This window comes from Chamaea fasciata, unplaced genomic scaffold (assembly GCF_029207755.1).
Source record: "Chamaea fasciata isolate MVZ Bird 193981 ecotype frontalis unplaced genomic scaffold, bChaFas1.0.hap1 SCAF_9, whole genome shotgun sequence".
NCBI lineage: Eukaryota > Metazoa > Chordata > Aves > Passeriformes > Sylviidae > Chamaea > Chamaea fasciata.
The window spans coordinates 8375113-8399542 of record NW_027094094.1 but is presented as its reverse complement, the minus strand read 5'-3'; the positions used below and the strand labels follow the sequence as shown (position 1 = coordinate 8399542).

The following is a 24430-nucleotide window of genomic DNA, read 5'->3' as shown; positions in this document are numbered from 1 at the left end:
AGGAGAATAGAGGTTACTCATGAATTTAGATTTTTTATTAAAAAAAAAAAAAATCCTGGTTCTCACATAAGTGGACAAAACTTGAGAACATGAACTCTAATTCATGACTGAAATTTAGAAAATAATCAAATAACACACTTTGATACTTTTAAAAATCGTATATTATGTAACAAGATCTCATTGTGTTTCAGGTGGGAGACCAGTAAGCATGATTCATACTTTTTTCCCCCATTTAAAATAATAGTTGAAAGATAATGCTTGTTTTTATGGGTAATTTATACTGTTCCCATCCTTGTTACCTAATGATTTGAAACATTTGCCACTGGTCAATGCAGTGATTATCTGGACAGGATGCATTTATTTGATCAGGGCAATCTGTTGAACATTAAACAATATTTGAAGCACGGTTAATTATTTGCACTGAATTAGCTTGGCCTCAAAAGATTGTGGCTTGTCTGAAAAAAAACATAGACAAGAAGGAAAAGCTCATTTCAAGAAAAAAAATGAGGATGGTTAGCAGTTCTTTGATGCTTCAGGTTCTTCCACTGGTTATTCTCCTAGGGACCACGTGTTTGGGCGTGAGTATGTTTTTCTTCTCCTTTTCTTTCCACGTGCCAGCTCTGCTGTATCTGCATTTCAGGCCACCGAGATGATCAACATAAGAGGGAAGCCCTATGGGTTTTTTTGAAGCAAACATCCACAGTGTCAAGGAACGGCTCGTCTAGGTACACTGAGTGGCCAACAACACTCCCAGTGGTCTGTGGGGGGGAGCGTGGTCCCTCTCCTAGCCCTGGGCACTAAGAAATGCCTCAAAATCCTGGGCTCCAGCATGGGCAGCTCATCTTAAAATCATAGAATGTTTTGGGTTGTAAGGCACCTTAAAGATCACCTTGTTCCACCCCCCTTGCCATGGACAGGGGTATCTTCCACTAGAGCAGGTTGCTCAGAGCTCCATCCAGCCTGGCCTTGGGTATTTCCATGGATGGGGTATCCACCACCTCCCTGGGAAACCTGTGCCAGTGACTCACCACCCTCACTGTAAAAACTTTCTTCCTTATTTCCAGTCTTCCTTCTGAAGGGACTAAATATCAGATTAAACAGGTCAGGCAGGCCCTGCCTTGGCAGTTTTGCAAACTCTTCTGTAAAAGACAAAAATTCCACCGGCCATGTGTTTTGAATGTCTGAATTTTCGGTGTCGCTAACGTGGGAGGAAGGTTAATGGCAAAATATTCAACACAGCTAGGGGTGACCAGAGCTCTGCTCTGGCAGAGCTTGATATACTTCCCTGCATCTATTCATCTCCTCTTTAAACAAGACTGGAAGAATGACTTGTAATCAAAGGAAAGTTAAAAGTCAGTTTTAAAAAAAGCTTTTTTTTCTTCCACCAATTAAGTAGATTTTCTCATGAAGGAATCTGAGGCTTTTTTAAACATCTGCTTTCTTAGTGACTTTTCCTCTGTGTGCAGGTTCATATTTACTGAAATGCATTGCAAAAATTCAGATGTTGACATGTTTAAATTGAAATCTTTGGGAAAAATATATAGTGAGGGAGCTTAATGGGGCATAGATTTTTTTTAAGAAGTCTGGAATTTTAGATCAGTGATTTTCACAACTCAATAGAGTAATTATTATTTAGTGTATCACCAGGACCCATGTCACACTTGGTCCAGTAGTACATGTAGCATCTTTCTGAGGTGATCAGCTCTAAGATACTTCAATACCAATTTTATAGACTTTGTGGGAACACCATCTAATACAAATAAACTCATAATGAATTTGCCAGTGTTAATTCATGCTCAGTTAGGAAGATGTGGGGCCAGTCTTAGACAACATGAAGTTTTGCCCAGATTTTTCTAACTAGTCCTAAGTGTTAGATGGATTCAATGCTTTGACAGTCCTAATCTGACTTTGCTCTAAAAATTGCTATAGAAAATGTAGAGTATGTCTCCCCCTCCACCTCTGAAAATTCATTAACATTGCTAAGATGCAAAAGCAATTCTGCTGTCACTGAAAAGCAGCACGACAGAATATTCAGCAGGCTAGTTTTTAATAAAACATGCTTTTTCTTCATAATTAATATAACAAGGTTTTCTGGCTTAGCACTTGGCATGGATCCCAGAAAAAAAAAAAATTAAAAAAAAAAAAAAAAAAAAAAAAAAAAAAAAAAAAAAAAAGAGGGGAAGGAGTCGCCATGATGTGATCATTGCATGACAAACAAGTTATGAGAGGATATTTTTGTCTTAATGATTTGTCCTGAACAAAACATTGTTGCACTGAAATAGTTTGAATGAAAACATAATAGATGCTGCACTTTGCTGAAACCACAGAAAACACCCTTAAATTCCTATTTTCATCCTTTTCTAGCACTAACAATTAAAAAAACTACCTATTAATAAAATAATTTTTATTTGAATCTGGTTTTAGAACTTTTCATAAAGAATAGCCCGATTAACAAATATTACTGGTGAAATGTAGCCAAAGTCAAACATGAGTTTAAGCAGTAGTTCATGCTGAGTCAGTCGCAGTAGAACAAGAAAATACTAGGACATTCATGGATCTGGCAAGTTTGGAACAGAACCCTAGGACAAAAATTTTCATTCAGTTCTTTCATACTACCTGAAAAAAAATCAATTCCATCTGCACGAATCCAAACTATTTTCATAAAAGTCATAAAGCTGCATGGTGAGCACTGAATTTGGTCCTTTGCTTTAGCATAAGTGATGCAACTGCACCAAAGATTGTCTTCAGACATGGCAGGTCTTCTTGGGTTGGTTTTTTTCCCCCTGCTTTTCATTTCATTTCTGCTCAGCAAGATACTGTAGTAGAAATATGCCTGCCATCAAGGCATTTTATTAAGTATTCCTTAATTAGTCAAAGAGAAAGCCGAAGAACTCTGCTGCAACTGAGCTGTCACCTCAGTTATCCAGACTTGTACTGAAGCAACTTTTCTGGAATGCACTCAGATTTAAATTATATGCTTAAATGGTGTGCTGAGTTGGGCTAGAGAAATCTGGAACAGGACAATAGAAAGTTGAATCCCACAACACTCCAGTGACAGCCCTTCCCATACACTAGGCTGCAGCACCCACTCTACAGTGCTCTAAAGTGATTCAGCTCATATTTTCAGGAAAAAGTGTTATTTTTAAATCTACAGGTGTCCAGATCAAACCTTTTCCTTGTATCAGATATCCCTGCAAACTCAACTTCCCTGGCAGCAGGGAGGAAGACTCAGCAAGGGTCAGAGTATCAGAGGCGACTCTTCACTGAATATTTCGGAACTTCAAAAAAATTGATGTCCACTTACTTGTGATGGAAAGTGTTTTGAAATCATGAGCCTTGCCCAATCCAATAGCCAAGTGCACTTAGTAGTGGAAAGGGAAGGATAAAAGCATCACATCAGGATCAAACAATTGCAAAAAAGTAACCCTTATCATAAGAGTCTATCTCCTTCTTGGCCCACAGTAAGCAGTGGACACTGTTGCCAGTAGTGCAGGTCTTTCCTTGCCCCACGTGTTTGGAGACCAACATTTTAGGGTATTCCAAAGTCAGCTCTGTCTGACATCATTTTCTAACCCACAGCGGATCCATTCCTGTTATAAAATCCCACTTCTGCTTCCCTCACCCTCACTGCTGGACTGCACCACACACACAAGGGCTTCACACTCCACCGTGTTGCACAATGATCACTGCCAAGAGAAGAGAATGCTGCCAAGCCTGCCTGGATTTGTGGCCCATCAGGTGTAATACCCTTCTGCAGTGCTCTCCTAAATTTGCCTGATGCAGCAGGAAAGCAACAAAGCCCTGGGAGCGCCCCCAGCTAATTTTGCACCACGCTCTCAGAGAGGGAAGCGTTCCTCGCTGACCCCCGAAGGCAATCAGCTTATGCCCTGCAGCGTGCAGGTTGATATCCCGTGTAACTAAAGGGACTTAATGACTTTGCATAAGCTTTAAGTCTAGCAGTATAACCTGCATTCCCAGTACTGGCTGCAGGAGCGTTTGATGGCACAGGCACTCATGTTAGTGTGACTAGCTGGCTCCTGCAGGCCCCTGAAACACATTTTGTAGCTTCCCTGTGCTGTGGCATTTGAGGCTGACCCCATTTTCCACCTGGGAGCACGAGTGCACTTCAGCTACCAGTGAGCTTTAAAAACACCCAGCTGCTACCAGGCCACCTCTTACAGAGCAAAGATTAATTTGGAAACTTTGATTCCTTGGAAAACAGGAGCAGGTAACTCCTGAGCAGAAGACCAAGCTGGTTTCGGCAGCACCTCTGGAGGATCTTGCTTTATTCTTGGATCCCTGTGGGTTTTGTATCAGGGGCTACCATCAGAAAGGTTCACCACTAAATAATCAGCAAAATTACGATTTTAAGTGTGAACTTCTCTGGGTACACTGGGACTGGTTGATAAGGAACACATCTTATGCTGATGCACAAATTGCAGTTCAGTGTGGAGGCAGGAGATGTCATGTTAGCAGAGAAGTGAAGAACTCAGAGGTTTTGGTGGAATCCTTTCAGAGAATGGTTTCCCAGGCTAAAAACACAACATGTGTTGCATGTGTGCTCCAGATGATAATATGCCCTGCTTTCATTATAGTGCAACCATGGCCTTGGCTGAGAAATACAATGTCATTGCTGGAAAAGCCACTTTCCCTTGAAGTTCAAAGACTGTCACTACCCAAGATGGTTGCAGGCAAAAATCTGGCCGATTGTAAGAGCATCAGAACTGTCGATTCCCTCCTCCTTTGGCAAGCAGCCCAGACAAAGGTTCCTACTGAGAGCTGTCAGCAGGATCAAGGGGTTCACTACGAGAAGGCAGTAGCTGTGTCTGCCCTCGTGGCTCCTTCATGGCTTGTGTCACTTGTGGATGGAAGTTGATCAAATATCCATCTTCATTCTCCAGCTCAACCCCATCCCACCTCCTTCTTGGCTGCAAAGCTGTGACTGCACAGATGAACAAATGAAAGCGTTATCTTTGTTTTTCTGCCACAGAGGCCAGTTTGTGACAAGTTGCAGGAGAATTAGCAGGACTTCATGCAATTTAGTGAATAAGCCAATTCCTACCAATGCAGTTTAATATTGTAATTCCTGTAGTGCTTTGTTGCAGTGTGTGTGTATGTACAGAGCTAATTTTCATCTCTCTTGCTACTCTGCTGTGCAAGCTTGAGTAATTACAGTGTTTTCTCCGTGAGTCTGTTTTGCACACATGTAAATTCACAGCATAACCCTGGGCTGTCGCCTTTTTGCTCTCTTTCTCCACCTCCTTTTGTGTTTTAGTGATTCATTTTTATTGTAATAAGAGGTAACATTGTACCCAAGACACAATAAACAGTTCAATTGCAGAATGCCCTTGGCAGCTGTAAATAATTTCCCCTGAATTTGGGGTCAAATCTTCCTGGGTTTATTCAGAAAGAATTGCCAGAGATTAACTGGACAATTTTGTCTGAGAAAGAGCCATAGGATTCCATCCTGAGATAAAGAAAGCTCATGGTTCTGTCATTCCTGTTTGAAATCTATTATATTTCATTAGACTCTCTTTCTTAAGGAGTTGAAATGGAAAAATTGAGTGCCTCATGTATCTGCAATATTTAATATTAGTACAAAATCTATTTAGCAAAATTTTGAAGGTTCTTCGGAGGAATGAAGTTTTAGTGAAGTGCTAATCATTACAGTGACAAAAGACAACAAATGTCAGGTGAAATTAGGATATTTTGAATTTCACAATTTTTTTCTAGGAGCCTTATAGATGTAGATGGCTCCATAGTCACCAGTGCATGGTATCCATGTAAAATGTCCCTCCCAGCTTATTTTTCCCCTTTTCTCTTCTTCTTCTTTTTTTTTTTTTTTTTTTAATTTGGTAGGGTTTTAGGATTTCTTTTTTTATGAGCCTGAAGTAATAAAATTTAAAATTGCTCTCTGCAAATTCTTCCAGCTCTGTCCCTCATAACTGCACAACTGCTATGAACAGAATCCAGTGATTTTATTCCCTCTTGAGAGAGCACACAAAGTATCGGTGTCGAGCTGCAGCAAGGAGACCGTTTGGTGAAACCAGCCCCACAGTCTAATTTCTTCTCCCCCCGCCCCCCTTCTTTTGTTCAAATCCTGCTCCTCGTTGGGCTCAGAGTTGCACCTCGTCGGAAGGACAAGATCCTCCTCTGCTGGCCACGAGCAGCAATACGGCACTGCAGGCAGGAGGCCCTGCCTGCCCTGCCCCTGCCTGCACTCCCTCCTGCAGCCCCGCCTGGACCCCTACCCTGTGCACCCCTCCTGGCAGCCGCCTTCTGTATCCGTGTCTAACATCCTGCATCCCACATCCTGCATCCCACATCCTCTCCCGGAGGGGGTCAGGGGAGAGCTCCAGCACGCAGCAGGGAAGGAGTGAGCTCTTCCTCCTCCTCCTCTGCTGCACACCACCATGCCAAGCTTCACACCATGAGTCGAAAAGTTAAAATTTGACCCTGCTGGCTAGCAGGGGTGAAAATGCTTCAAAACCAGTGTGGTCTGATGAGTGGTTCAGGGGACCTCAGGACAGAGGAGAAAACTCCATGCTGAGAAGTCACCTCTGCCAGAGGTTCTGTCTCCTGTGGCTCTGCTGCTGCAGCTTGTGACAGGCACACGAGGAGGGAGAGCTGCAGCACAAAAGGAGATACAGGAGCCTTACAGTAAAGATTCTGTTTAACTCCTGGACTCTCTATGCTGGGTGCTCCAGAGGTCTTTGTTCCCTGTAATATTTATACTGTGCCAGCAGACAGAGGCTTTCATCCAAAAGCAGGAATCAAAATCTGGGACTCAGTCACCAGTCACCAATCCATTGCCTGCTCTGAAGGATGATACTGTAAACCCGCACATTGTTGAGGGCATCACTTTATTGCAAGATAAGTTTTACCGCCATTTTACAATTATTTACTGCCTTTCTGTAGTCAGCTCTACCCATGTTTGGACAGAGCAGCAGGTGGATAACCTGGGAAAGAAAGTAGTGTAGGACAATGCTGCATCTCTCACCTTTCCTATTTCCTTGGAGTGTGAGCATTGTGAGACTGTCATCTCCACTCTACAGCTTGGGAAACTGAGGCACAGAACAGCCTGGTGCACCTCACTCAGCCTGGGCTGAAACCAGCATTCCCTGGGGTGCCAAGGGCTGCCCCTACTGCAGGGGCAAAATCACCAAGTCAAACCTTTCAGACCCAAATCCCTTCCAACCCCATAAGGCAAACACCACAACAGGGCTGCACAGAGAGCTGGAGAGCGAGATGAAATGCTTCTTGCATCATCCTGCTCCCAGTGCTGCTTCCTTGTTCTTTGTTTCATCTGTTCCTCCAAAAGAAAGGAGTGCACTTGCAAGGTTTGTTTTGGTCTGTTGTTTATGGATGAACATTACCACTAATTGTAAATGGAGCAATTAGACCTTTGCTTTATATAGTCTCCTTTGGGGTCTGGCAAAGGATCTGACGAATGCTGTACCTGCACTCAAGAAACATATACACCAAGGACAGAGCTTTTACAGCCTTCTCATTTACCATCATCTCTGCACTCGTTCAGGAGGGGCAATTGTGTGTGGTTGTGTGTCCTTCCAGCTGCAAAGGATTTAGTTCTGTATGTGTGTGGCTCACTCAAATGCACCTGGGAAGGGGCTCTGCTGAGTGGTTCAGGGGACATTGCTCTCATTAAAGTCAGTGGGGAAGGGGAAAACTGGAGTGTCTGTTCTCCCTGGCTCAAACACAAGAGGGACGCAAATGTGCCTGAAGCAAAAGCTCATTTATGTATTCCAGATAATATTCACAAATGTGAATTCTGAGCTTTTTATTTTGTCCTGTTTCTTATTCATTGCTTCTGATTCATTTGTTCCGAGTCTCAACCAGCATTATCTGAGAATATCTTTCGTCTATATATAATGTGTGACTAAACAGGGCATATATTTACAGTTAATTGTATCTTCAGCAATGCATAGGTGCACATAATAATTGCATGTGTATGTATGCTGTCCTTACTATGTGTGTTAAATTGTTTGGAAATACATTTTATTCCCTAAAATTATGTGAGGGATGAAGAATAGCAGCTTCAAATCTCCTTTACACCCACTGTTAGCATGTGTATCCTCACTGCAGGCAGGCAATCCTGCCCTCACCTGGGATTTAGAGCAAGAGGGAAAGCAAACGGAAATTGTCACACTGGGGATGTGCCCTGGTGTAGAGTCAGTGCCTTTCCTTACAGACAAACCTCACTCACACTCTTCAAAGGCTAAGAGCTGTTTTCCATCTTCTTCTGTTCCCTTTTGTTGCTTGCCCTTGATCATGAGCCAAACAGGAAAGGCTGGAGCCCCACATTGGAGGTGGGACACATGGCATTTCCTCCTGGAGACTGCCAGAAATATTCTCCTACATCCAAAGATTGTTGACAGTCTTCCTGCTCAGGAGTCCAGGTCCCACTGGGTGTACCAGGTGTAAGGTCCTGGGCCATGCTGCACTGCCCAACACCCACTCTGCCATGCCCAGGCACCTCCCAGCAGTTTAGGTTGTATGCCTGGAAAATCCAGACCATTCCCATGAGCTGTTGACCATTTGCTACTCTTTCCAAGAGCTCTTAAAATCTAGGTCACTTAGCTACAAAGTGGGGAGAAGCCTTATCTGGGTGTCCAGCACTAGGGGCAAACAGAATCTTTGTACTGTGAGCAAAGCTCAGGGCTGGCTTCTGTTTTTTTCCAGAAAATGACTCTCTGACCTTTATTATCTCATACAGGCTTCCCATTCTTCCTCCTGGGCCAACATGATGAAAGGTAGGTGGTTTCAGTTTCTTCATTTCAACTCCTCCCTGCCACAAAACTGAAAGGCTGGCAACCTGGTTAATCAAGACCCCTCACTAGTGCCCAATGCTGAACTATACTAACTTCAGCGAGAGCCTTGCTGAGCCTTAAATGTGGCCTATGATCACCTAGAAAGTCTGTTTGACTTAGGAGAAGTAATATGATGAGTGCTTTCAGACCTCCACATGTACAGTATCAGTGCAGGAGACAATGCTGCATCATGTCCCAGCCAGGAGGGTGTCTGACACTCTGGAGCCAAAAACAGAGGTACAGCAGCAGTACCAATGTGCAGCTGATCACAGGGTTCTCCTGGACCACACCTGGAGCCCTCAATTCTGTCCCAAACCAGAACTTCTCTGCCTTCATGTGCTTGGGGACCCCTGGGTGACACAGTGGGCCATGGTCTGGAGAGATCATGGTGCTGGGCTGCAAACCTCACAGAAGGAGGTACAGAACTAGGCAAAAATTGGGGACGAAAACTGAAGATCAAATAAATGAAGGCTGACTTTCCCTTGCAGCATGCTACTAACTGTGGAACTTATTTCTGCAAGGCTTTGTCCTAAGTGCTAGAAGATTCAAAAACAAGCCCATGCAAGTAAAAAATCATTAAAGGCTGTGTCGCATTAAGAGGTTGATAAGGAAAAAGCTGTGATGAAAATTGTGTGAGGATGTGTAGGATGTGTGAGGATTTGTATATCCTTTCACAGCCTTTGTGGTCCATGTAGAAGATTATGGTTTTATTGATAAATTTAATATTTTTCAGGTAAGCCTTGCTCTTTCTTTTCTTGTTTTCAATGACTCTTAGACTTGAGTTTATAATGCATATCTAATGAAATATTACAATAATTTTGCTCCTTTTCCTGCAAAAAAAATAAGGTGGGTTTTAGTATCCACTTGTTACTCATCTGCCTTCCTGGTCAGTCCAGCGGTATTTGGGCTTTCAGGTCAAACCAGGTATCTTGTCACTGATACAGCAGTGCCCAAATCAATGTTGCTGTTCTAAAAACATATGTCTAGAAAAAAAAGTTTCCAAATCACTTTTGTGTCTGAGCTCAGTATTTGGGTTCTGCAAATATTTGGCCACAGTCATGCACCAGATTCAGTGTTTACACACCTGTTTACTCAGCCTTGTACAAACTGTTTGGTCTGCCTTTTGATGGTAGCTTATCCCTTTCACAATTTCTTAATTCATTCCCTGCTTTATGGTGTGTGATCCTTACCTCTGTCCCTCCACTGTCCCTACAATCTCCTACTGCCCATCCCCCTTTTAAAGTCTCCACTCCTTCAGCCATCACGATTCCCCTTCACCCCGCATCCATCCCTCAGAGGAAAAAAAGTGCTGCAAAACTGCTTTTAAGTAACAGCCACAAAACTATTTGAAAGGCTTTCTGGCTTTGTTGTTAGCTGGTCTCCCTTCTTTCTGAAGCTGCAGATACTCCCAGCCACAGCCCGCTTGGAAGGGAGGAAATACTGTGAGGTCTCATCTCTGCAGAAGTAAATGGGGAATATCTCATTATTTAAAATACAGTTAGGATTTCAGCCTCATAAAAATAATACTGCAATAATCTCAGAGCTGGGGACAAAAAGTATTTAGGGGGGTGGTAGGAAAACTCACCCTGCTTAAATTAGGCCAGATTTCAGTCAGTCTCCAGAAGTTCAGAGAGCTTGAATAAATGCTGGGTACTTTCTGGCACTCTTGATGTGTGTTGGCAATAGGCTTTAACTCTGCACATCACTCATCTTGACAACTGCAGTCCAACAAAGTTACCTGGCAATTCAGGTCACCCGATGGCATCCTAATGCATCACTTCCCCACTTGGAGCATTAGTCATCACTTGATCCAGGGAAGGTTTTGAAAACAGTGTGACCGTCGGCATCGGGGTATCTGTTCTTTCCGTAACAGAGAGCCCATGTAAGCTAATGAACAAGGGGATATTGATCAGAAATCCATTGCTTGATTGACACCTCTTGGCAATGTGAAAAACTGCAGATGAAAGCTTGTGCAGTTTAAAAGATCACCCAGACCTCAAAGCTGATTTGAAGCTTTAAAAGTCAATCTCTGTCTATCAATTATGGGGGGATTTTTTTGTACTACACAGAGGAAAGTTATTCTTTGAAAATTTGCATGCAGGATGTCTAATTTAATTTCATGTAATAGTCACATTTCAGTGACAAATGTCAGATCACTGCTTTTTTAAAACATGTTAAGGTTTTCCAGCACTTACAAAGAACGAACACTGATTTAGTAATATGTTTAAATCAACCAGTGTATCAGACTTTTTGCTTTAATTATGTGCTCAGATAAAAAAAAAAAAAAGTGTTGTTTTTGCTTTACTAAACCTATGGCTTGTTATGAATAATTTAAAAAATTGGAATGGGAGCACTTCTTAAATAAGAGATGTAGAAGCCAAATAGTTATTTAGTGTCAAAACAGTGATAAATAAGACATCTTTTAGTTTGATATCATATGCCCCACTGAGGGTTTTCTGGTCTTTGTTTTTCACTGCTTCATGCAGCTGCAGATGACATGGAATAGCTGGGAGATGGGAAACATCACTCATGTGACCTGTAGAAGCTATGCGTGTTTCTCAGTTTCATGAAGAGGGATAGCAATGGGGAATGCAGGGACACTGGTCATTTCTCAGATCTGTTGCACTCTTACATCACCTTTTCTAGTCTCTCAGCCAGTAACCTCAGCTTCCTGGCTCCCATATCCACGTGGGGGACAGGGTACTCAATAGGGTTTCCTGATATCTTCTGAGCCCTTTCCACATGCACCTTGAATTCCACGCCTTGGCCATTAAATTTCTGGAAATGGTAATTGCCAACCCTTGAGGGGATTGCTCAGGGTTGCCTGCTTTACCTCAGCCCTGGCTGCCTGAAGTTGCCCTCTTTGAGGGGCTGCTGGGTGTCAAACTGGCCTCAGGTGTGCTATAGCCTCTCCCAAAACTGTCCCATCAGTGCACATGGGGGATTGCGCCCCCAAACTCCTCAGAGCCACCAGAAAAATGTCTTGCAAAACATGGATTACACCTTGGCCATCTTGTTTACAGAAGAGCTAAACTTAAAAGTAGTTCATAACATGTCAAATAATTGCATAAGTGTTCCTAACAAATGATTAATCTGTTGCTGAGAAATCATGCCAAACAAAAATCAAATTACAGTAGCTTCATTTCTTAACAACACACACTAAGCAGTGGTTTAAAAACCAGGGTGGATGATTCTACAATGGGTTAGCTATTTGTGCTCATTCAGGTCACTTATTTCTCCTCTGTTGATCCAGAAGAGTCCTCACCAGCCACTATAAAGCATGCTGGCATGTTTGCAGTCCGCCTTTCACAGCTGTCACTCCCCTGTTCATCCTTTATAACTTTTAGCAGGTATATTTTACCATAAAAAGGGATACCCCATTCTTCAGACAGCATCTGTGGAATAAAAGCCATCATGGCCCTCGAAGATTCTGAAAATAAACATGGGATACAAAATCAGACTACTTCAGACAGTTCCCTCAGCCTCAAGTCATTTGCAAAATCTCCTCTCCAACAAAGTGAACTTGGAGGCTGCATTTCAGGCAAAACTCCCTTTTTGTTTTTCTTCCTTAACTACATCACATTAAATTTAATTTTGTTCAGTGTAGACAATGTCCTTATCTTTCAGCAAGATCCTTCTGTTCCTCAGCAAGGCGTACACTTCTGCAACACTTGCACATAGTCAAGACTCGGCTCCTGTGGAAATAATGAGCTGAGGAAAAGGAGTCTTGACTTGACATAGCAATAAATGAGGTGAAACTTTCCTCTATTTTTTTTTTTTTGTGAGAAACGAGAGTTGGCATGTAGGAAAAAAAAAAAAAAAAAGACGATTCTATTTTAATATAAAATATAAAACACCCATTGTACAAATGTGGAATTTCTTTCTTTTTTCAGAAGCAAAGAAAGAATAAAGATAAAGGCTGCAAGTGAATGAATGAGGAGAGAAAACTAAGATAATGCAGTCGATAATCAGTTCAAGGCAGAGCATTATCCATGGGGCCATCGGTCCGGCCTTAGGGGAGAGCTTAATAAAATGTCTCTGTACATAGCTTAGCTTTGCTCATTACCATAGCTTGTCTTTGAAGCACTGGAGTGGCTTCCACTGGCAAGAGGTGTACCTGTGCAAGGAGCTGCCAGTCCACTTTAATCAAACAACCGCCCAGCATGGCTGGCAAGGCCACCCTGGCTCCTGTGGGCCATGGGCTGGCAGAGGCAGGGATGGGCTCCTCCGCAAATGTCTGCAGTGCCGGGCCCTCGCTCCTCGAAGGCTGTTCTGCGGGTGAGAAGCCACAAGGTCACGCCTCAGGCCCTCTGTTCCCCCTGATTGCTCTCTGTGTCCCCCACACACAGCGGGGCACCTGGGCTGGGGAGGGCCCTGCCTCTCTCTGCAGCAGCAGTGGTGATGGTCAGCAAAGCAGCTGGACAAAGAAAATCCCTTCTTCTCACAGGAACCTGAATCTCCTTTTGTGCTGGCACCAGCCTCAGCATCTGCACTGGCTGTGGTGCCACACGGGGGGTTCTTTGTGCCTTTGCCTGGAGAGCCCTGGCCTGCATCCACTCTGGGGCATCCTGGCTGCCACCACAGGGGTCAGCTGGGCAGCCGGAGCCCCAGTGCCCCTCAGGAGCATCCTCGAGGGCAGCGCTGGGGCCAGCTGGGCTCAGGGTGGCCATGCTGAGCACTAGGTGGGCTCTGCCTAAGCCGAGGAAGAGCTGAACAGCGTTTTTGGTCCTCAGGGTGGTCTCTAAACCCATTGACATCCCATATGAGCTGAAAGGGAAAAGTACTGTCCATCTCAGGAATAACTTCTTTCACAACTTGTCTCCTTCCAGTTTTAATTCCTCTGTTCTCTCACCACTCCCTGCAGATGAGGCTGATGACTATGAGAACTACTACTACACAGAAGCAGAGCGGATCACCAATCTCCAGCAGGAGCTCTTGGACACAATCAACTGGCTCGAGACATTTTTAGGTGACATCTTTGCCATGAAAAGTACCTCTCAGGGGTGGGCAGAAAGGCAAGGAAAGGGTAAAATCCCAACCCTGTTCTTGAAGCATGAGTGTGGCAGGTCTGGCTGCCAGCCTGCTCTCGAAATGCCTGCATCAAAGGGATGAGTTAGGAGGATCGTTTGCAGTGTTCTTCTTTGTATTTCCCTTGTAAGGATCCTGTGTTTTATCTCCAGGTTTCACAGGATGGATTCTGATCATGCAGAACATTTCTGATTGCTACTACAAAAAAGCACAGACTTATTTGTCTATAGTCACTGTAAGATGTAATTGCTGTTTTCATGGGATATATGTTCTGTATTTATGCTAGGAACCAAATGTAGAGCAGGTTTCTTTTTTCTTCTTCTTCTTCTTCTTTTATCAGTTGCAGGGGGTTTATTTCCTTTTCTTTTTTTGTTTTGCCAAACTTCAGGAGAACAGGAAAGGATCCTTGAGATTGCTCAGGGGACTCAAAAGGAGAGGGAAGGAAGTTGCCTGTAACATTCCCTGAGTTATCCCCTGGTACAAAGCAAGCAGAGCTGACTTCTGGCTGTCTCCAATACCGGTTGCTCCTGGCAGCCTCGACAGCAGTGGAGATGTTGTGCACACTGTAAGGAGCAGCACACGAGTGACTTTCAGCAGGTGCTAGCTCCCTTGAGGCAACCCAGGGCTCTGGTAGAGTCTAATGGTAGTGGATGGCTTCTCCAGGGAAGATTTAATGCTGTGTTCCAAACAGGACACTGCCAAATCCACAGCACTCCAGACTCAGTGCATGAAGGCAGACAGCCAGAGGTAATGCCACAGAGGCAAATCTATCTCTGATCAAAGGAAAGCACTTGCCCCATTACAACTCTAACAGGGCAAGGGGAGTAGAGGATCTCCAGACCCAAAGCTGTGAGCCCCTGCAGCTTGGAATAAACTCTGCAGCAACTCATTCTGCTCATGTGGATGCTGAGTTGATGCATAAGCACAGCACTGGTTACACAGGGTGCTGTGGCCAGGAACACAGAGTCCTGCAACCACGAAATGCAAGAAGAAAAAGCAGGTGATGAAGGTTGAGAGGCTGAAAGATCTCCATCCTTTTACCTCTGCAGATTCCTGCTCCTCCAACCCCTGCAAGAATGGTGGTACATGTGAACCCAAAGGAAGGGGCTTCAGCTGTCGCTGCCCCGAGCCATACAGTGGGATTACATGTGAAAAAGGTAATGGCTCTTTTGCTAACCTACAGTCCTTATTTTGGCAGTTCATGCTACTGTTGCAACTTTATAAACCCACTGTTTGCTGAGCTGAGTGTTCTGACAGCCCACAGCAGTCATGTCCATAGCTCTTACGACCTCATCCAGGCCAAAGTCTGTCTAAAGAGCGTCCAGTAAAATAAGCTTCAGGAGTGCAGAGAGTGCTCTTCTATGCCCTGCAAGGTGGCAGTGGGGGGCTGCTCATTGATACCACAGATTTTTTGCCATAAATACTGTGAACAAGAAGTGAGATCCCAAGTCCACATCTGCCAAATGAAAGATCCCTTGGAGCATCAAGGGAAGGCATCTTCCCCTGATCCCTGCAAGGGCACAGCTCTTGTGCACACACATATGCTGATGATGTACTTTATGTGTGTTTTCCACAGTGGAGGACAGGTGTCTGGACAAGAACTGCCACTTTGGCGACTGCCTGATTACATTAACCCCACCCTACTACAAGTGCAGCTGCAAGCCTCCCTACAGGAGACCATCCTGCCAGCTTGGTGAGCTCTCAGCTGGGCACAAATTGTGTTGGGGACAGCACCATGGGCAGTCTGCAGTGGGAAATCACCCACTGCAGAGGATGATCCTGCCCTAGACACGCTGCAGCTCCCATGGGCCTGGCCAGTGATGAGTTATGATTCATTTGCAGGGTGGTGGTTCAGTCATAAAACAATGCCATCGGGCATGCGAGTGGCCGTGTAGTGTTCTACACATTAACAAGGTTGTTTGTGTTTCCCATATTGACAGCATCCAAACAGTGCAGTCCAAACCCTTGCAGAAATGGAGGCACCTGCATACGGAACAGATACAGATCAAAATTCGCCTGCAGGTGCCCTGAACCTTTCAGAGGGAGATTCTGCGAGATCGGTAGGTCACAGCCCCTCAGGATGAGGGGTGAACCTCCAGAGAGCCAGGGGCTGGCTTCCTCCTGCAGCCAGACTATCTGATGCTATTCATGTAGCATCCTGTGGTGACCTCCTGTCACTGTTCCAAGAGCCTGATTACACCTAGGCACCAGGCTCCTTGGAGACAACGTCAGAGGAAGAGGCTGACTTCTGCAATCACTGCTGGAAAAAGGGCTCGAAACAGTTCCCATCTTGGTATTTCTAAGTGTGCTTTGGCAAGATCTCACTGGTGTATAACAAGTGAGCATACATTTCCCAGAGGTCACACTTGTCACAAAGGGAAAAAGTGTCAGGTTTTCCTTGAACACTCAAAATCTGATGTTGTAAAAATGCCTGCCCAGTTACCTGTGACTCCCTAGGCTGAGGGAACTGTTCTTGATGGGTGACATTTGAAGTCAATCAAGCTAGAAGGTGGACAGATATTGGGACATTATTCTAATTTCTGACCTGTGTACAATAAGGAACATAATTACTTGGCCCAGTAGGTTCTTCTGATCCTCAATAAAAAGAATATAGACAAGGAAGGGAAGGAAGAGGAACCACTTTGAGCAAGGAACAACACAAAAGTCATTTTCATATGAGGATTGTCTTCCTACAGGACCATATGATTGTTATGAAGAGGACTCCTCTACATATAGAGGAAGAGTGAACCAAGCAGAAAGTGGCAGAACCTGCCTGCACTGGAATTCCCACCGTCTCTTGGACCAACCTTTTAATGCCTTTATAGAGGATGCTGACTCATATGGCATTGGTGAACACAACTTCTGCAGGTAATATTTTGAAGAAGCAACTCTAGAGGTCTGTATCAAAGAGATCTCTGAGGACAAACTACTCACGGATTTGAGAAACTGATGCTGTTAAGATCTCACATCTTTCTAGATGCTGATAAAACACCAGAATGTTAGAGATGCCTTCTCTAACCATGCTGATGTGAGGCTTCCAGAAGCAGCCCTCTTTGTTTTCAACTAGTCTCACATTTTTCTTATAGCTTAAGATAGGTATGGGAATAGAAATATGGCAGTATTTTTTGCCATGCTCAGACATCTTCTTTGTCAAATCTTATGAAATATTGTCTTTGGAAGTTCATCTCCCCTGTGGGAGCATGAGGCTTCCTCCTCCTAAGAATCCTCAGCTCCTTCACTGGTTTCATGGAGATTTCTCCATTCGCTCTGGCTGATTCTCTCAACCATTCCCTTCAGGAATCCTGATGAGGATGAAAAACCCTGGTGCTACGTCAGAAAAAATAAGGAAATAGAGTGGGAATATTGTGATGTTTCACCCTGCTCAGGTAAAAAAAATAATGGAAGGAAGTGATTTGGCAGTATGTAGGTGGTCTAGAGTAGCGGGTGACTCCCTGTTGCTTAACTCTTCCAGTCTGATATTATCTCTGCATTATACATCTGCTGTCTCTTCCAATGCAGCTGAAGAGACCCCAACAGAACCCCCTACAGATCCCCCTGAAATATTCCAAACTTGTGGACAACCTGAAGTTCGTGGGACGCTCAAGAAGATCTACGGTGGATCCAAGGCTACACCTGGAAAACACCCCTGGATGGCATATCTGCAGATACAGACATCTCCAGATGGGAGTGGACATTTCTGTGGTGGAGTGCTAATTAAATCATGCTGGGTTCTTACTGCTGCACACTGCCTTGAGTAGGTGCATGTCCTACAATTAGGGTAGATAAAGTATAAAAGTCAAGATGGTTAGTAAAGGCAGCTTGGCATCCAAATTATTTGCAATCAAAATGATTGCTAGGAATTAAGCTTAAAGGAAAACATATATGTGGACAGAAAAAAAAATTAACACACACATAAAAATGTTTATGTACTTGAAAGTTGTGCTTGCTGAAACTCAGGGCACACTCAAATAAAATGAGCTAAAGAAGTTGTGTGAAAGGAAAAAAGGAGAAAAGCAGCAAGATTTTGTGATGTGCAAAAGAAGAAGTCCATGAAAAACTCAGGGGATATTGGGTTGCCATAAGCAACATCACATATTACATCAGAATTAATTTCTTCAAAACAGTCAAAATATGCACTTAGCTTTAATTTTTTTCTGTGTTAACTAGCTTAGAATATTGCATTTCCTCCAACTTTGTATTGAATCAGTTGGAAACCACCACTCTAGGAAACAGGTAAATTACACACTTGAAATCATTTCAACATGGACTATTATAAATAAGCTCAGACAATGGCAAGCAACTCTACTCCCATGGCTACATGAGCTGCCACTCGTCATCACTGTCACAGTAATAGGCTGTGTGCACACTGCTACTCTGCCCTAAAATGCAAAGCTTTAAATCACTTTATTTCATGATTGCAACAAATAAAGAGCACATGTATTTTCCAACATCACTGCTTTCCTATCTAAACCTTCCTAAAATGATTTTAGAAAATCTTCTGGCCAAGCTTTACAACAGGAAGAAGTATCTTGACTTCTTGTTACTAAAAGTGCAGGTTTTCACCACCACTGATAAAAGATGTCTGTATATAATTTTTTTTTTCCCCTAGAAATCCAGAATCAAAGATCCAAGTATCCCTTGGAAAGCAAAACCTCGAGGAGAAAGAGAATCATGAGCAAATATTTGATGCAGCGGAAATAATTTTGCATGGGGAATACAGAGACAGGGGTAGTTCCCTACACAATGATATTGGTAAATCTTTTATTTGATACTCACGTGGTTTACCTCCAACCTTTGCTGTTTGAAGTGCCTCTTCCCACTAAAGTCATTGTAAAATTCTCATTGAGACTATGCTCTGGAAATAATCAGGCCAAACTGGGATCTAGACCCATTTGAATCTTGGGATGTAAATTTTGATGGGCAGGCAGAAGTCATTGCTCTGGAGGAGCCAAACTATGGGAGCAGGTCCAGCACACCAGGGCAAATGGAATATGGAGTTTATGCAGCTTTGTATAGAATTGCATCACACACTGCTAACAATGGTTAGGGATGAAAATTAGCTCCAAATACTTTTTGTCACTGTTTATCTCCTCTCCAGCACTACTTAAACTGCAGCCTGTTGATGGTCACTGTGCAGTGGAAACAAAGTATGTGAAAATAGCGTGTCTCCCTGACTTCCTCCTTCCTGCTGGGACTTCCTGCTTCATTTCTGGATGGGGCAAGACAGAGACAGGTACTTTTGGGTTAAGTGGATTTTGGTGAGTACTCCAGTGGCAAGGTGGGCCACTACTTTCAGTAGCAATTGCCAGACCCGAATGAGGACCTACGCACTAGTGAAACCAAGACATGGAATTCAAAAATAAGGTCAGCTAAAACATGCCATGCAAATTACTCATTAGCAGAAATCTCCAACTGCTAAATCAACTAAACCTGTCAGAGTTCTGATAAGATGCCTGATGCATATTTTTGCCTGTGATCCGACTCTCCATGGTTTCATCTGAAGCCAGCTGCAGAAGCAAGGAAGTATCAAGAGAGGCTATTGTATAGCTTGTGTGTTTCAAGACAGGACCAAGAAAGAGGAATTTTCACATCATTTTCCAGCCCATTGGGTCAGATAAAGCTTTTCAGAAGCAGCATCTGGACCTTCAGATGTACTGAAAAATAAAAAAATTCCAAGCTTTTCAAGTTCAACCAGTTCTATTCAAAAACCTTTCTTGCTCACAGTAAATCCTAAGGGGAGAAATTATTATGCTTAAAAAAAGATAATGGCAATTTTCTGAAAAATGCATTTTCTCATGTTCTGATTGATGTTCTGTTTGCTGTAAAGCAGCAGAAGCCTGTCACTGAGGCTGCAGTAGATGTCCTAGTGCTTTGTGACTGATACAGACTGATACGATACATGAGACTTAATTCTCCCTTCTTATATAACTCCCTGAAGTCCACGAGACAAGTGTGTTCATCTGATCAGAATGCACCAACAGAATTTAATGGACATTTTTTTAAAAGTTCCAAATAAAAAGTCTCCCTTGAAAAGGCTAAGGGGGATTTAATGGGTTCCCCCCTCCCCCCCCCCCCAACAAAGAATATCAAGTACCCTGTACGTGTTCAAACTAGATGGCTTCTTCTTTGAGCAGAACTATTATTAGCATTTCAGGAAATCACTGCAGAAATGGAATATTTCCTGAAACTCAAGCAGAACCAAACTTATAAACCACCTTTAATTATCTACAGATGTAGTACTTTGAAACTAAGGCTATTGCCTTTAGATGTCAAGTTATGTCTTTAGATTCACTGTAATTAATCATTGCCCTTAAATATTGTATGATTTTCAGTTTTCATCTGTTTCATTAGCTTGCATGTTAAGGCATCTAATAGTACCAGTCTGAGAAGTGCTGAGCAGCTCAAATCTCATGGGGGCCTCTGGGAGCTGCAGACAACCAGCATCTTGGAAAAGCAGGATTACACAGAGAGAGCCGACTGGAACCAAATTCTGAATATCTGACTTCACATTTATTCAGGCAACAACTCTGTCCTGAGCGAAACTTCAGGCTCTAACTCATTGGAAACTTATCATTTCAGCCAGATAATTCTTTCCTTCTCAGGCTAGCACATGCATTCCCCCTGCTCTTCCCCTTTCCCATCTGTTTGCCAAGCAAGCTCGTATTTTGAATAAAAGACAGTATGTAACAGGAATGGGAAGAAAGTGACTCCATTTTTTTGGTGCACGTCCCATAGGTGACCGATCCCATCAGCTGTTAGATGCCAATGTCAAGCTGATTTCACAGAGCAAATGCAATGAACCTGAACTACTTGATAACAGACTGGATGATAGCATGTTTTGTGCAGGAAGACTTCGGAAACCCGGAATCGATTCTTGTCAGGTCTGTTGCTTTTTCTCTATGTGAACACTGATTTTTTTGTGTAGAGTCAGGCTGTGCAGACCTTTAGTAATGTGCTGCATATGTATCTGTTCTCACATCAGTGTATTTCAACAGCCTTTCTGCAGCACACTTTGAGTTGTACAACCTTAGAGCTAATGTTGCCACTGTCACCTACAGGCAGACCTGTGGAATCAAGAGACCAGCCTGGAAAGCTTGGCTTCTGAGGCAGTTTGTCATAATATCCTGAGAACTTGGTCCTTTTTTCCTCAGTTTTGTTGTGGCCTCTACCTTGAGTGCCAATTCTAATCTGATTTTCATTATCAGAGGTAGGACTTGCAGGGAGTCAGTATTGATGTTTCTTTTCATTACAGCTAACACAAATGTGAAACAAGTTCATATTTATACCATTGAAAGGTAGGAAACAGTTTGAACAACACTTCCTAAGGTGCAAATTACCACCGTAAAGCATATTTTGCAAGAGAAATCAGAAATAAAACAAAAAAATGAGACCTAACAACTCAGAATAAGGATATTTTGAGAAGTGTGAGACAGCTTAAGTTTTCATTTATGCCAGGGATCACATCTTTATCTTTCTGAGTTCAGGCTCTGAATTCCTGATACTTTCACTCCTCGGAAATTCCATGTGACCTTGTCAGATTTATGTCACAGACTGGAAAAAAGTTAAAACTTACATCCAAAAAGTCTGGTGTCATTTGACCTGGTCGCAGAACTGCAAGTCCACTTAGGGGCTAAGCAGCATCTGATGGTACATCTGTTAGGGAAAAAACATCATTACAACTTCAAAGTCTTGTGATGAGAGAGAAGCATTCTGATTTTGGTTACTATTTTGCTTCACACTTTGAACATGTGTGCTTTCCTTCATCAGGGAGACTCAGGAGGCCCACTGACTTGTGTAAAAAATGGCTCCTACTATGCATACGGCCTTGTGAGCTGGGGTGAAGGATGTGGGTTAAAAAACAAGCCAGGAGTTTATACCCAGGTGACAAAATTTGCCAGTTGGATTAAAGATACAATTCAGTCTTCATCGAGGTCACATCATTAGGAGAGAGGTTTGGAATGAGAAAAGGTAAGATTGAGAGTTTTACTATTTTTATTAATTTTCTAAATGCCTCATCTTTGACTAGAAGTATTACTCATATTTTCTCATGGCCTGCATGGGGTATCCTTCATGAACATCTTGAAAACAGCCTCAAGAGCATTAGCTAGAATGTCAATGACAGTTTTTCTGTTGGGGGCTTTGAAATAAGCCCACATTTTGTAGCTAAACAGATCAGAAAGTAAAGCTACTCCATTTCTTCCCCAAACAAATCAAAGGCCCTGAAATCATGTTTCTAGATCTGCTTTTCAAGCCATGAGAATTCTCCCAGCTCAGCTGCTGCCAGACATTTCCTCTTCCCCTCATGCTCCTAAGGTGTATTTTCTTCTGCACTCATTGGACCCTGACACCTCAAAGCTATTGGTGTGTGGTCTTAAAGCCAGTACCATTTTTCACACCCATAAGAATCACCATGTGGCTGAGTTTGCAAGACTGCAGCCATTGGAATTTCCTGAGGAGTGAGGATCTGGCAGAACAATTATTTTTAAAAGCACTTTTCTGGGTAAATAACTACAAATTTCGTTTGTGATGGATTTCAGATTGAAAAATCAAACAAACTCTCAGTACTAGAATTATCCACTTTATTCCCAACTAGAGAATAATTACATGTTGTGCTCCAGATCTACAATGGTTTCTATGTGCTTAACCAGAGAGATCTAGTAGTACTAAACACTACTTTAAAAAATCTGTCTAAAGCCATTGGATAACTTGGGAGTTCTCATAAGACGCCCCTGTCAAATTGTGTAACTTTTGCCCAAAGATTCTGCACAGAAATTTGAAAAACAAGGGATTGGTATTAAATCAGGATATAAAGAATAGACTTGTTTGTGAAGAGTCAATTTTTTAAAATAACAATGTCACTCTCACTTGAATTCCAGGGTTTACAGCCTTCTCTAAGCAGCAACCTAATCTGTCAATAGCTACCCCTACTGCAAAGAGCAATTCTGATTTTTTACTTTGGAAGGTTTGAAAAAAAAACCTGAAGAACTAATTGTGACCTGAATATATCCTGATAATGTAGAACAGATTCCCTGATGTCTGCTAGAAGACCTGCCTTTGGCAAGTCAGTGATAACTTTTCTCCCACTGGCCTTTGACTCGTTCATCTCTTAAACCACCTGAATTGTGGTTTTATACACTCTTAGGTCAATGGTGCCAATATTCCAGGAACATAAAAATCTCAAAGAATTACAAACATGGAATAAGAGTCACTGATTTATTCATTACAAATTATTTCATATTCTAATATGAATGGTACAAAGCTGAGCCTGCCAGTCATCTAGTACTAATTTCATTTACAGCTTCAAATAAATAGCAGAATCTGTAATATATTCAGTGATAAATCACAAAGTATCCACACAAAAATAAAATGATCAGTTATAAATTGCAATGTTTCGGTTGCCTTTTAAAAATTTTTAAATGCCATCTATTGTGTTTCCCAGAAAACTGGAAAAGCTACAGGATTTGCAGGACAAGATGAAAATATATTTCTGTTATGTCATGTTTCTGTTTACTTTTGGTACAGCTGCATTTGCCTTCTCTTGACTTGCAGAATTTCTGAAGCATCAGGATTGACTCCGACTTGCTGAGATCCTTCAATCTCCAACTGGTCCTGTAAAATCACACCCCAAAAAATTGTGAAATCAGCCAGTGGATAGGGGAGGGTTTTAACTCTTATGTTGTAACAATATTTTCATATTCAAAGTTATACAACTGGAAAAAAAAAAAGAAAAAAAAAAAAAGAAAAAAAAGAAAAAAAGGAGGAAAATCTAAATCCCTGTTCTGCACTGAGCAAATTTCTGCTGTGGAGAAGTGCAAAAATCGACCTGTTCATGTAAGTTAGATACCTTACATACCAAAGGACTAAATGTGCTCAAGTCCTAGTTTCTATTTTGAACCCTAAATCAAAAGCAAACCAGGAAACACCTGAGTTCCACATGGATTGCACACCTGAAGGTTTCCCTGGGACCACCAGATCATTATCATACCTTTGACTTAGGAAGGTTTTGCCTGTAGTTCCCATTGTCTCCATTATTCAACCATAGTTTTTCTCTTACTCCCTGAGTAACTTTTCAGATGGGATGTAAATCATGGGTATTTACTGTTTCTCTTGGTCTGGATTATTGCATGACTTCTTACCAAAGTTAACAATTAAATGATCGAAGTATTTGAAGTGCAGTTCTTCTCTTTTATTGTAGCTGAATGCTTCCTAACTGTAAGGGCTATGAGATTGCTGTATGGACTTCTGCTCCCTTGTACTGGGACACGGTAGACTGGGAGTCATCCCTGTGAAGGCAGGCAGAAGGAAAGCCCGGAAGATCCCTGCTTGTAATATCTTTAACCTTTAGCTGGATAGAGGCAGAGCAGGCTGGAGCATTTCCCCTTTGCACAAAGCCTCCCACAGCACATCTTATGCCGTTAGGAGCCTACACTCAGCTTGTCAATACAGCTGCCAGTGGAGATTATATGGCAACACGGAATTACATGGCAACACGTGGTTCCTGATGAAATTAGGAAAAGAGAATGGGAGTTACATGGGGAGTCCCTTCAACCTCTGCTTCTGCTTTCCTCAGAGGT

The 24430-nt window shown here is 42.7% G+C and overlaps 2 protein-coding genes across 4 annotated transcripts in view; one reads left to right on the top strand and one right to left on the bottom strand.

Moving 5' to 3' along the window:
- The first annotated feature begins 466 nt into the window (after positions 1–466).
- Positions 467–24031, top strand: HABP2 (hyaluronan binding protein 2). Of its 3 annotated transcripts, none has more exons than XM_066190904.1 (14): positions 467–578; positions 8735–8771; positions 13693–13797; positions 14906–15013; positions 15433–15549; positions 15797–15916; positions 16553–16724; positions 17154–17242; positions 17376–17610; positions 18466–18608; positions 18955–19089; positions 20592–20737; positions 21624–21824; positions 23406–24031. In XM_066190904.1, exons 1-13 carry the CDS (start codon positions 504–506, stop codon positions 21798–21800), a joined length of 1659 nt encoding a protein of 552 aa, XP_066047001.1. In that variant the 5' UTR covers positions 467–503; the 3' UTR covers positions 21801–21824; positions 23406–24031. The 3 variants fall into 3 exon arrangements, with proteins under 3 accessions (XP_066047001.1, XP_066047002.1, XP_066047003.1); XM_066190905.1 differs by having other exon boundaries at positions 23379–24031; XM_066190906.1 differs by having other exon boundaries at positions 467–582.
- Positions 22437–24430, bottom strand: part of NRAP (nebulin related anchoring protein) — a 48095-nt gene continuing 46101 nt past the window's right edge. The window contains exon 42 of the mRNA XM_066190907.1: positions 22437–23465. Within this exon, the coding sequence (XP_066047004.1) occupies positions 23364–23465 (102 nt within the window). The 3' untranslated portion in view covers positions 22437–23363. The remainder of the gene's footprint in view (positions 23466–24430) is intronic.